We start from the raw sequence: 12,941 nt of genomic DNA on the forward strand, positions 1-12,941 counted from the left end.
CCCAGGGCTCTTGTGCTTCCTCCTCACACCCCAGGGCTCCTGTGCTGCCTCCTCACACCCCAGGGCTCTTGTGCTTCCTCCTAACACCCTGGGACCCCTGTACTGCCACCTCACATCCAAGGGCTCTTGTGCTTCCTCCTCACACCCTAGGGCTCCTGTGCTGCCTCATCACACCCAAGACTCCTGTACTGCTTCCTCACACCCTAGGCTCTTGTGCTTCCTCCTCACACCCTAGGTCTCCTGTACTGCATGCTCACACCCCAGGGCTCTTGTACTTCCTCCTCACACCCTAGGACTCCTGTATTGCCTCCTCACACCCCAGGGCACCAGAGATTTCTTCTTACACCCCAGGGCCCCTGTGCCTTCTCCTCACACTCTAGGGCTCCTGTGCTGCCTCCTCACAAATTCCAGCACTCTTGTGCTTCCTCCTAACATCCTAGGACCCCTGTACTGCCTCCTAATACCCCAGTGCCCCTGTACTGCCTCCTCACACCTCCGGATTAAAAAAAATATATGTTACACGTCATTGGATATATGACCATACTTTCATTTTAAATGTTATATTTTTAAAAAGTAATTTGCTCTTTAATTTTTACTGCTCATTTAATGTTGGTGACCAAATTACAAGCAAATATAACTATAATGGGATTAATTTACACTGGTGGTTTGAATTTGGATTTAAAATGAATTAAATCTGGTTGTGACTGGCAAAATGCACCCTATGCTGATAGCTGGAGAAGTGTATGGATGGCACACAGATTAGTTGATGAGATCCACACTCAGTGGCAGCGCAGTGCCATGCCGTCTCAATGCTTTCATGATATACAGAAGTAGGGGAACTGTCTGTCTTGCAACCCAAGGTAATGATCGAGACGCGCAGGAACACGTCAACCAGTTGTGAGGACCGAGCTGGAGGTAGGATGCAACTCGTATCATCAGGCTCACACCTACAGCTGTGGAATGCTGTAATTCATGTCAACACAGCGCGGAACGGGGCACGATGACCCTATCGGCAGTGAATCATGTCATCAAGATCCCGCCCACTTCCTAATGATGGCCAGGGAGTCCGGTACAACTCGGGAGCAAAGGAGTGTGCTATTACAGACATTCATCACTTAACCTGTTTAGCGATAGTTCGGACTTACGACTGGCGCTCCGACCAGCTAACTATGGCGTGCACTGATGCAAAAAAAAATAAACAGACAGACTCTGCCACGAGAGGGGGCCGTGGCTGTGGCGCGGGACACACAGGAGACCTCGACTCCCATGAGGGAAAGTATAGACAGGGATGCGACACACTCTAGGAGGAGGTTGGACACACACAGGCATGTGTCACCCTCAGCCTGGGTCCTGCTGCTTCCCGGCCACTATACGTCCTTGTTTAACGACCAAGCCGTAGGAACGGAACTTGGTCATTAAGTTAGAAATGTCTGCATATGAAATCCTTTTAATAGGACCCTGGACACAGATTTTGGGTCGCAAAAAAAAAAAAAGAACAGAGCTTTGCTGTAGATTATAGTTTCTTCATTATCTCACCTCATTCATCAGGTGACCAGCCATTTCTTTAGTACCGCATTCTTCCTTGTGGGTGACCAATATCAAAGAGTCACCTTGGGGCTTAGCTGAGCACTTAGAATTCCCAAAGTATACATTACTAGGGTCCAGAAGTCCGCAATACTAAAATATGAAGCAAGGATGTAATCAGCAAAAATAAATCTCAAGTGTATGGCCTGGAAAGTCTAACATCTCTGTATTCAAAATGTACCCAACACAGGGGCTTCTGGGCCTGACTCAGACCCGGACGCTATTTGCAGACGGTTGTTCCAAAAAAGGGGCCGTCTATTTAAATTGAGCGCTCGCTCTTTGCGGTTTGCGCCTCTATGTCTGAGTGAGCGAACGAAAAATGCGCTCGCTATTTTTTAAAGACGCCCCTTTGCCGTTCGCATCACACGTCATCTTCAGTATTTATTAGATTAATCGGGTACATCGAAAGGCGTCTGAACTTTTTCTTACCGCTATCACTGCGAGCAGTTCAGGCTAAAAGACAACCAAGTGACGTGGTCGATGACGCTCCTTTACTAATTATGCACTCCCATTAAACGCCCTTTTGACCGTTAGGCACGCCTGCGTTCGGATCTCCACTCCCCCGTTTTCAAGCACCTTCCCCTGTTACCACCCACAAACGGTACATTCTGTCAATCAAATTAGCAGCCCCTCGCTGTTTTGCGAGCGCACGATTTCCGACCACAATGACTGGTTGGCGCATGCGCATTACGACCCATACGCATGCGCAGTTGTGCGAACATCGCTCTGAGCGAACGAGCGGCCGCTTACGAGCGGCTCTGAATCAGGCCCTCTGTCCACTGTATTTGGGGGAGATTACAATTTAGAGAGAGATCAAGTACCAATCAATCAGCTTCTAACTGCCATTTGTCGGGCTGTGTTTGAAATATGACAGTTAGCAGCTGATTGGTCGGTACTCTCTACAAGTTTTGATAAATCTCCTCCAAAGTGTATATTTGAATGTTATTATTGTGAGTGGGAGAACTGATTGTTTGTCAGATACAAGAGCAAATATGAGCCACAGAGAGAACGTGGATTATCATGGAAACTGTAGATTTGCATGTTTTGACTTCAGCCAAAAATATAAACATAGTAACATATATAGTGTACATTTGTAAGTAAATTCAGCTACGTTTATCAGTCATGACTGATGGGCTCTTATTTCTCATAGTCCATATCTATGGGAGGAATTAAATCCATTGTCATGGATGTGATTTGCAGATCCGGATCTGCAAATCGGGTTAATTTACATCGCAAGTTTTGCCTCGCACCCCATAGAGGTGAGCATGGAAATTTGTGATGATGGCGTTACTGTAACTGGACGATATGTGCACGGTCAGGCATTCCCGGGGGCACATTCCCAGCATTTCAGTGACTCTCCTTGATTTGGATGATTTTGCAAGAAGTCACCTGAGTGTATCCATCTTTGCTAAGTGAATTATTTTGGTTATTGAAACTGCTGTCTCCTCCTTTATTAGTCTCTTTCTCTGTCTATACTTCTTACATGACACATAGGGCCTGATTCAGAGCCGGTCGCTATTTGCGCTCGCTCGTCCAGAAAATAGGGGTGGCTATTCAAATGAACCGTTTGCTGTTTGCGGTCTGTTCACGCCTCTAGGTCTGAACGAGCGAACAAAACTTGCGTTCGTTTTTTGGGAAACTACGCCCCCTGTCCGCTCGCATCCTACTTCATGTCCGCTATTTATTAGATTAATCGAGTACATCGACCAGGGCATGAGCTGCTCGCTATTCTTGTGGTTGGTTTTTGCTACCACAATTTTGCGAGCGGTTCTGGCTATAAAATAAACCAGTGACGTGGTCAATGACGCTGCTGTTTTAAATATGCACACCCATAAAACGCCCGTTTTGACCTTTAAGCACGCCTGCGATCGGATCTCCACTCCCCGTTTTCAAGCACCTTCCCCTGTTACCACCCACAAACGGTACATTCTGTCACTCAAATTAGCAGGCATTCGCTATTTTGCGAGCACATGAATTTCGGCCGCACTGACTGGTTCGCGCATGCGTATAACGATCCGTACGCAGTTGGGCAAACATCGCTCGGAGCGAAACTAGCTGCCACTTAAGAGTGGCTCTGAATCAGGCCCATTGTTTCTCTCATCGTCCCTGCTGTTTGTAATATCAGCCACCGTTGCTTCTAAGTTTCAAAGATTTGCGATTAATTCTCAAAAATATCACTCGGTTTGAATGCAAATTTAATTAGCTACATTGTATAGTATCTTAAACAGTTTCCATGGGTACTAAAATACTGTAGAATGTAGTCACTTAGCAGAAGAGGACTCCGTCGTGCGCATGCCCAGTGGGCAAACATCGACCAGATTGCGAGCGCTCAGCGCTTGCGACCGGGTCTGAATCAGGCCCACATTTCATAGTTTATTTTAATGCCTTATAGCTGTGAGCTGCGACCTTCAATTAAGCTGGACAGTTACAAAATACTCACATGCTGTTTGCACCAAGAACTAACTTTGATATTTTCAACCATGTTTGAGGTTGTTGAACTAGACCAATTTCAAAATGTTTCGATCAGCTTGAGCATCCCCTATGGCAGGGCCGCAACTAGGTGGGGCTAAGGGGGAACGGGACCCGGGTGCCGGACTTGAGAGGGTGCCTGGTAGAAGCTGCTGGGAGGCTAGGTTGCTGCTCTTGTGGGTTTGGAGCCGCATCCCGGCAATGAGAGGCACAGAGACACCGTCAGTCTAATGTGGTGCCAGTCGCAAGCCAATCAGTACTCGCGGACCGGAAGCCAATCAGCAGAGGCTGCCGGTCCGTGAGCTGATATTGGTTTGCGAGCGGCGCCACATTACAATGACGGCAGTACTGACAGTTCCCCAGCATGTGGCAGCCCCGTCCCATGCCACCTCGAGTTCACCCACCGCACAGCCCTGGCAGGTAAGAGAAGGGAGATGGGGCCTTACTGTGGCTTAATGTAATAGAGGCCTTACTGTGGTATAATGTAATAGAGGCCTTACTGTGGCTTAATGTAATAGAGGCCTTACTGTGGCTTAATGTGTAAGGGGCCTTACTGTGGCATAATGTGTAAGGAGCCTTACTGTGGCATAATGTGTAAGGGGCTTTACTGTGGCATAATGTGTAACGGGCTTTACTGTAACATAATGTGTAAGGGGCTTTACTGTGGCATAATGTGTAAGGGACCTTGCTGTGGCATAATGTGTAAGGGGCCTTACTGTGGCATAATGTGTAAGGGGCCTTACTGTGGCATAATGTGTAAGGAGCCTTACTGTGGCATAATGTGTAAGTGGCCTTACTGTGGCATAATGTGTAAGGGGCCTTACTGTGGCATAATGTGTAAGGGGCCTTACTGTAACATAATGTGTAAGGGGCTTTACTGTGGCATAATGTGTAAGGGGCCTTACTGTGGCATAATGTGTAAGTGGCCTTACTGTGGCATAATGTGTAAGGGGCCTTACTGTGGCATAATGTGTAAGGGGCCTTACTGTGGCATAATGTGTAAGGGGCCTTACTGTAACATAATGTGTAAGGGGCTTTACTGTGGCATAATGTGTAAGGGGCCTTACTGTAACATAATGTGTAAGGGGCTTTACTGTGGCATAATGTGTAAGGGGCCTTACTGTGGCATAATGTGTAAGGGGCCTTACTGTGGCATAATGTGTAAGGGGCCTTACTGTGGTATAATGTGTAAGGGGCCTTACTGTGGCATAATGTGTAAGGAGCCTTACTGTGGCATAATGTGTAAGGAGCCTTACTGTGGCATAATGTGTAAGGGTACTGTGGCATAATGTGTAAGGGGCCTTACTGTGGTATAATGTGTAAGGGGCCTTACTGTGGCATAATGTGTAAGGAGCCTTACTGTGGCATAATGTGTAAGGGGCTTTACTGTGGCATAATGTGTAACGGGCTTTACTGTAACATAATGTGTAAGGGGCTTTACTGTGGCATAATGTGTAAGGGACCTTACTGTGGCATAATGTGTAAGGGGCCTTACTGTGGCATAATGTGTAAGGGGCCTTACTGTGGCATAATGTGTAAGGAGCCTTACTGTGGCATAATGTGTAAGTGGCCTTACTGTGGCATAATGTGTAAGGGGCCTTACTGTGGCATAATGTGTAAGGGGCCTTACTGTAACATAATGTGTAAGGGGCTTTACTGTGGCATAATGTGTAAGGGGCCTTACTGTGGCATAATGTGTAAGGGGCCTTACTGTGGCATAATGTGTAAGGGGCCTTACTGTGGCATAATGTGTAAGGGGCCTTACTGTAACATAATGTGTAAGGGGCTTTACTGTGGCATAATGTGTAAGGGGCCTTACTGTAACATAATGTGTAAGGGGCTTTACTGTGGCATAATGTGTAAGGGGCCTTACTGTGGCATAATGTGTAAGGGGCCTTACTGTGGCATAATGTGTAAGGGGCCTTACTGTGGCATAATGTGTAAGGGGCCTTACTGTGGCATAATGTGTAAGGAGCCTTACTGTGGCATAATGTGTAAGGAGCCTTACTGTGGCATAATGTGTAAGGGGCCTTACTGTGGCATAATGTGTAAGGGGCCTTACTGTGGCATAATGTGTAAGGGACCTTACTGTGGCATAATGTGTAAGGGGCCTTACTGTGGCATAATGTGTAAGGGGCCTTACTGTGGCATAATGTGTAAGGGGCCTTACTGTGGCATAATGTGTAAGGGGCCTTACTGTGGCATAATGTGTAAGTGGCCTTACTGTGGCATAATGTGTAAGGGGCCTTACTGTGGCATAATGTGTAAGGGGCCTTACTGTAACATAATGTGTAAAGGGCCTTACTGTGGCATAATGTGTAAGGGGCCTTACTGTGGCATAATGTGTAAGTGGCTTTACTGTGGCATAATGTGTAAGGGGCCTTACTGTGGCATAATGTGTAAGGGGCCTTACTGTGGCATAATGTGTAAGGGGCCTTACTGTGGCATAATGTGTAAGGGGCCTTACTGTGGCATAATGTGTAAGGGGCCTTACTGTGGCATAATGTGTAAGGGGCCTTACTGTGGCATAATGAATAAGGTGTATTACTGTGGCATAATGTGTAAGGGGCCTTACTGTGGCATAATGTGTAAGGGGCCTTACTGTGGCTTAATGAATAAGGTGTATTACTGTGGCATAATGTGTAAGGAGCCTTACTGTGGTATAATGTGTAAGGGACATCAGTAAAAAATATGAATTGCTCATATGTGAAATGAGCTTCTTGCCAGCCTTGTCCTAATAGTTATAGTACTACGAGACTGTATTTTATCACCCATTTACTGAGATCTTCTTAGCCTCGGGAGCTAGCTGTTACAGTCTCTCTGGAACACAAGGCTAGGTCATACATGTCACTCTCTTTGGAATGTGCGGAAGGCTCTCCGAACTCTGGGATTCTCCTAGACTCCTGGCAGGAGAAGTGGATGGGTACATTGGCATGAGGGTACCAGCACACTGCAGCACAATGATGCAAATCGCATCATGGTGCAGTTGTGGAGGCCTGTAATCGCATTATCGCGCATTTGTGGGCAGAGGTCCTGATTCAGACCCATTCGTAAGCAGCCACTGACTCGTACGCGGCCGATGTTATGCATTTGCGCATGTGTATGCATCGCAGTGCGTCTGCACAAACTAGTTTGAGCGATCGGGTAGCGCTCGCTCGCCCAGCAAAGACAGCCCAGTGGAATGAGTGACAGGAGAGCCCGTTTGCGGGTGGTAACAGGGGCAGGGCAGTAGTAACGGGGGAGTGGAGTTGCAGACGCAGGCGTGCCTGAGTGTTTCAATGCCGTTTCAGAGGCGTGCATAATTAACAGGCAGCGTCAGAGTACACATCACCTGGTTGATTTTAACACAGAACTGCTCGCAGTGCCTGCGGTAGGGTACAGTCAATCACAAGCGCTGCTGTCTGATCCGATGGAACCCGATGTACCGATGGTTGTATATACTTCCTGGAGATGACGTACGCTAGTGGGCGGCTAAAGACAGGCTTGTGGGTGTCTATAAACAGAAAGTGATCGCACGCCAAGACATACTGGGAGTGCTTATGCCTTGCCGTGCGAGCGCCTGCCTTGACGTCACAGCTGACTTTCCATACGCTGGGAGCGAGCGGCCGCATCTAGCGAACGGATCTGAATCAGACCCAGAATCAGAAGCATTTTTGAGTGGCGATTATGTAAATCGTGCACCCTGAGATTGATGACCTCTCCATTGCATTTCCTAGGAAGACAGATCTACAAAGTTAGCAGGCATGATCTAGGCCCAGTGCTTCCCAAAATTAGTCATCAAGACACCCTAACGGTCTAGGTATTAAGGATGTCCATGTTAGAGCACAGGTGACTTAATTACTGTGCTTAACGATGGATATCCTTAAAACCTGGGCTGTCTGGGTGCCTTGAGGACCAAGTTTGGGAACCACTGATTTAGTTGTTAAACGGTCTTTGGTTTCTGACAATCCACAATGTCTTTTTTTTTTATACCTCTTTCACATATACCTGAAATAATTGCTGGTCCAGTTTAATAATCAGATGTGTATCGGTACATCTCCAGGGTTTCATGTTCCTGAAACCGTTAAAGTATTGGTCACACTGGTCCTTCACCGACACTGTTGTAGGTACGGTTTCTTTCTTAACTGCAGGTAACATACAGGGAGAGGAAAGCAGATGTTACTATTTGCAGTACACTTATAAATGATGGTTGTACAGTATATAATGAAATATAATTCCATTTTGCAATTGACTTGGTATTTATTAGAAAATAATGGTTATCTCTGCTTAATGATAGAAAGACCCTTTCTACTTTGGAGACAGGGCCGTTAAGAGATCAATGGGGCCTGGGTACTTTGGGACGTGACGAAATTTGGAAGTTATGGCTAACCCCCACCCCCCCAAAAAAAAAACCCAAACCCTTGGAAAATACAATGGTGGCTGCAGCAGATATCTCTGATACATACATTCGGGGGAAACTTAATATTTGTGTGTACCCCCCCAAAAAAAAAAATCAATGTTGTTTTTCAGGGGATATACAGCAAATATTAAATGATAAATAGGCCCCTTAGTTCATAAGAATGAGTGCTAACTTTTATACTAGACATCTTTCATAAACCCGAATACACAAATTCAAAGATATTATAGCTCCTAGTGACATGAATAAATAATAGTACATGCTATTTTAATACTGTTTAATGTACGAATTAAAAGTAAAACACATTTTTAGCACTAGGCTATGTAACCTTAAAAATGTAATTATATTGTGAAGAAACTTTTATGTACTGTAATCCATAGCAACCAATCAGACCTAATCTTTTAGGAGAAACTTTTATGTAATCCATAGCAACCAATCAGACATTGGCCCTCATTCAGAGCCGTACGCTCTGAGCAGAGCGCACGCTCTGAATGAGGGCCGCCCTCCATAATTATGGAGCGTCCTCCTGGACGCTCGTATAGCTGTGGGTCACCACCCACAGCCTATACGAGCGTGCAGTTTGATGGCCGCGATGGTCTTGACCGTCGCGACCATCGCCACTGCGAGCCGGAGCCTGCGGTTGAGTTTTTCAACCGCAAGGCCCGGAGTGATTTTGGCTCTATCAGAGCCAAAATCACTCCCACTGACATCACTAGTGATGTCAGTGGGCCGGCTTCTGACGGTAGGCGTTCCCTTGGGAACGCCCCCGTCAGGGAGGCTCGCCCCCGGCACGCCCACCAATCAACATCGACAGCACGCCCCCTTTGATCAGACACAACGAGCGAAGGAAAGTCCTTCGCTCGTCGCGTCTGGCGCATGCGCACGACGGAGCTCCCGCCGTCGTGCGCATGCGCAGTGCACAACATCGACCCACTTGCGAGCGGACAGCCGCTTGCGAGTGGGTCTGAATCAGGCCCATAATCTTTTAGGAGAAACTTTTATGTAATTCATAGCAACCAATCAGACATAATCTTTTAGGAGAAACTTTTATGTAATCCATAGCAACCAATCAGACATAGGCCTACATTCAGAGGCGGTCGGAGGATGCAAGCGATCGCTCAGAAACTGGGCGGCCGCTTGCATCCTGACCGGCCGCCTCTGTTTCGGTCGTTAAGGTTGTGGGTTTACACCCACAGCTCTAACGACCGCTTGGGTGATAGTCGCGATGGTCTATGACCATCACGACCATCGGGGCTTACGACGAGACCCTAGGGTAGGGTCTCACTTGTCGTAAGCCCCGGAGAGCTTCTGGCTCTGTTAGAGCCGGAAGCTCTCCACTGACATCACTAGTGATGCCAGTGGGGCCTTCCCCAAACGGCAGGCGTTCCCATGAGAACGCCTCCGTTTGGGCTGCCACCCCCCCGGCCCGCCTTCCAAACGGGGTGAGCTGTCAATCAACATCGACAGCTCGCCCCCTTTGGAAAGAGACCCGCTACGACCGGCGCTGTCGGTCGTAGCGGGTCTCACGCATGCGCACGAAGGAGCCGGCTCCCTCGTGCGCATGCGCACTGGACAAACATCGAGGCGGCCGTGCGGTCGTAGACCGTACGGCCGCCTCTGAATGAAGCCCATAATCTTTTAGGAGAAACTTTTATGTAATCCATAGCAACCAATCAGACAATCTTTTAGGAGTTATTCGGGTGTTAACATAATTACATCAGATCACATTAAGGGCCGGAATCCATTAGCCGCGATAAAACGAAAACTTTTGCACAATTCGCCAGTTTTGGAGCGATATTTTAGTGTATTTTTGCAATGCGTGCTCCTGTTTTTCGCCCTATCCAATTACAGAACACGCGAAAACGCATATGTGTGATAATTGCGCATGGTGAAACTAGCGAAAACTACAGCATATTTTGGAGAAATCAGTCTGTACCCCATAAAAAGCCTATCTGACATAGGTAATCCATATAGGAGTGTATTACTAGCCCTAATAAAAGTATTTGGGGTTCTTAAATTGTGTCAAATGGCTGTTATATGCATATTTGCATAAGTGTGGGAAATTGATATAAAGCAATATTTTTTGGAGAAAATAATTACTGCAGATAAATTGGGGGTACATTAAAATGGGTGCTAATATATTTTTGTGTCTATAAGGTGCAGTTTTAAAAAAAGTTAAAAATACACCTGCTGCAGCCACCTGTAATCCTAAAAACGCCTGTCCCCTCCACACAGCCCCCCAAAATACTGACCCAGTATTTTAAACCCATTTTCCAACACTTTTTACGTTATAACCCCAAAAATTACTTGTCATTATAAGGGGAATTAAGATAAATATATATATATATATTTTTGCCTAATTAGTCTTTAGGGGGGTATCCAAAGGGTTCTGATTCAGCACGGATCACACAGATGCGTTCACACGCACCCGCTAGCTGTGATATACTAATGAATGCAATTGCACGGAAACCGCAGCACTATACCAAGGCGCCCATCACTGTGCATTACAAACAGGGCCGGTGCTACCATTAGGCAACCATAGGCAGCCGCCTAAGGGCACCGGCCACTGGAGGGCGCCGCTGAGCCCACAAAAAAAAATGAATTGCATAATTCATGGCTGAGTGGCATATAATGAATTTGTGGCACAGCTGTGTGGTATATTATGAATTTGCGGCAGTGATGTGAGGTACATTATGATTTTGACGCTCTGCTGTGTGTAATATTCTATATAGTATATTATGAATTTGGGACACTGCTGTGTGGCATGGGTTTTAACTGGGGAGACTGATGCGTGGCATATTATGAATTGGAGGGAGCAGGGGCACTTGGTGAAATGTTGCCTAGGGCACCCGGAAACCTTACACCGCCCTCAAAGCCGCCCTCTTCTCACGATATGCATCCGCAAGTCAACGAAAACATCGGTAACATCGAAACCATCCGCACAGTTGTGGTAGACCTGACCCTACCTCACAAACTGCAAAACATCCTGGCACGCTTGCGTTTCTCTGACCCGTCATCGCCCTCAAATGGACACTTCCTGCCAATCACTGTGTGTAGACTCTTATTTATTTATTAACAGTTTCTTATATAGCGCAGCATATACCGTTGTGCTTTACAATTTGAATCAACATTAATAGAACAAGACTGGGTTGTAAGAGACAGACATAAAAGTAAGAGGGCCCTGCTCGCAAGATTACAATCTAAAGGGAATTAGGTGGTGATACACAAGGATAGGTGCAACATATTGCAAATTGGTCCAGCCTGATTGCAGAGGTTCTTGGTGAGTTGTATGATCCAGTCACACAGGAAAGTTGGCCTAGGGTCAGGAGGATGTGAAATTGAAGAGAGAGAAAATGTGATATGTGTAAACTATAAGAAGGGAGTTAGATAGGGAAGCTATAAGGCAGTGGTGGCGAACCCTGGCACTCCAGCCGCTGTGGGACCACACATCCCAGCATGTCCCACCACAGCCCTAGAATTCCCTAATAGCAAAACTCTGGTAGTGGATGCTGGGACATGTAGTCCCACAGCAGCTGGAGCGCCAGGGCTCGCCACCACTGCTATAAGGGTTATGTGGGCAGTTCTGAAATCTGATAAGCTTGTCTGAAGAGGTGAGGTTTTCAGGGAACGCTTGAATGTTTGGAGACTAGAGGTAAGTCTTATTGTGCGTGGGAGGGCATTCCACAGGGTGGGTGCAGCCCGAAAAGAGTCCTGTAATCTTACATGGGAACAAGTAATGCGTAAGGAGGAGAGACGCAGATCTTGTGCAGAGCGGAGATGTCGGCTTAGAAGATATGTTGAGATAAGTGAAGAGATGTATGCTGGTGTGGTTTGGTTAATAGCTTTGTGTGAGTGTAAGTATTTTATATTGAATACGGTAGAAGACCGGCAGCCAATGGAGGGACTGACAAGAGTGGATCAGCAGACACTGAACGTTTGGGGAGAAAGATCAGCCTCGCAGCTGCATTCATTATGGATTGTAGTGGTGAGAGCCTGTTTTTGGGAAGACCAGTTAGGAGACTATTGCAATATTTGCTCATTTTTTCACCTGCTCTGAGATGGTGAAAACTTTTCTCCAGGTTGCTATCTATGGAGTTTTCGCACATGCGAACACTTCGGGAATTGGACAGCTCGATACGCACTTATGTGCGAAAGGTTCGCACCTGCGAACACTTTTTGCCAAAACGTGACTTTTCCCGCCGAATTGAATTAAGCCTTTCACTCTAAAAAACCCAAGTGAAATAGTAAAAATTCACGTGAAGCAAAGCCCAATGGAAAAATTCCTTCCTGACCCAATATTGACAAATTGGAACATACTATATTGTGTTATTAACACCAGTATCCCTAAACTTTTTTTTTTTTCCCTGGTAATATCCAATCATTCCTTACAATTTTCAACAGTGCACAGTTTTTCACTATGGGCGGTTACAATATTTATACGACACACAATTATGATTGCTTGTTACTACAGCAAATGCTTATTATTAAAAAA

The 12,941-nt window shown here is 46.4% G+C and overlaps 1 protein-coding gene across 1 annotated transcript in view; it reads right to left on the reverse strand.

Annotated features, from left to right (window-relative positions):
* The window catches only part of ENG (endoglin), a 75,713-nt gene that overhangs the window by 21,769 nt on the left and 41,003 nt on the right, over positions 1-12,941 (reverse strand). The window contains exons 8-9 of the mRNA XM_088453371.1: positions 8,041-8,177; positions 1,537-1,677 (exon numbers count right to left, since the gene is read on the reverse strand). Of these exons, the coding sequence (XP_088309497.1) occupies positions 1,537-1,677; positions 8,041-8,177 (278 nt within the window). The remainder of the gene's footprint in view (positions 1-1,536; positions 1,678-8,040; positions 8,178-12,941) is intronic.

The sequence above is a fragment of the Taudactylus pleione genome, unplaced genomic scaffold (assembly GCF_031769625.1).
Source record: "Taudactylus pleione unplaced genomic scaffold, aTauple2 ptg000579l, whole genome shotgun sequence".
NCBI classification, from domain to species: Eukaryota; Metazoa; Chordata; class Amphibia; order Anura; family Myobatrachidae; genus Taudactylus; species Taudactylus pleione.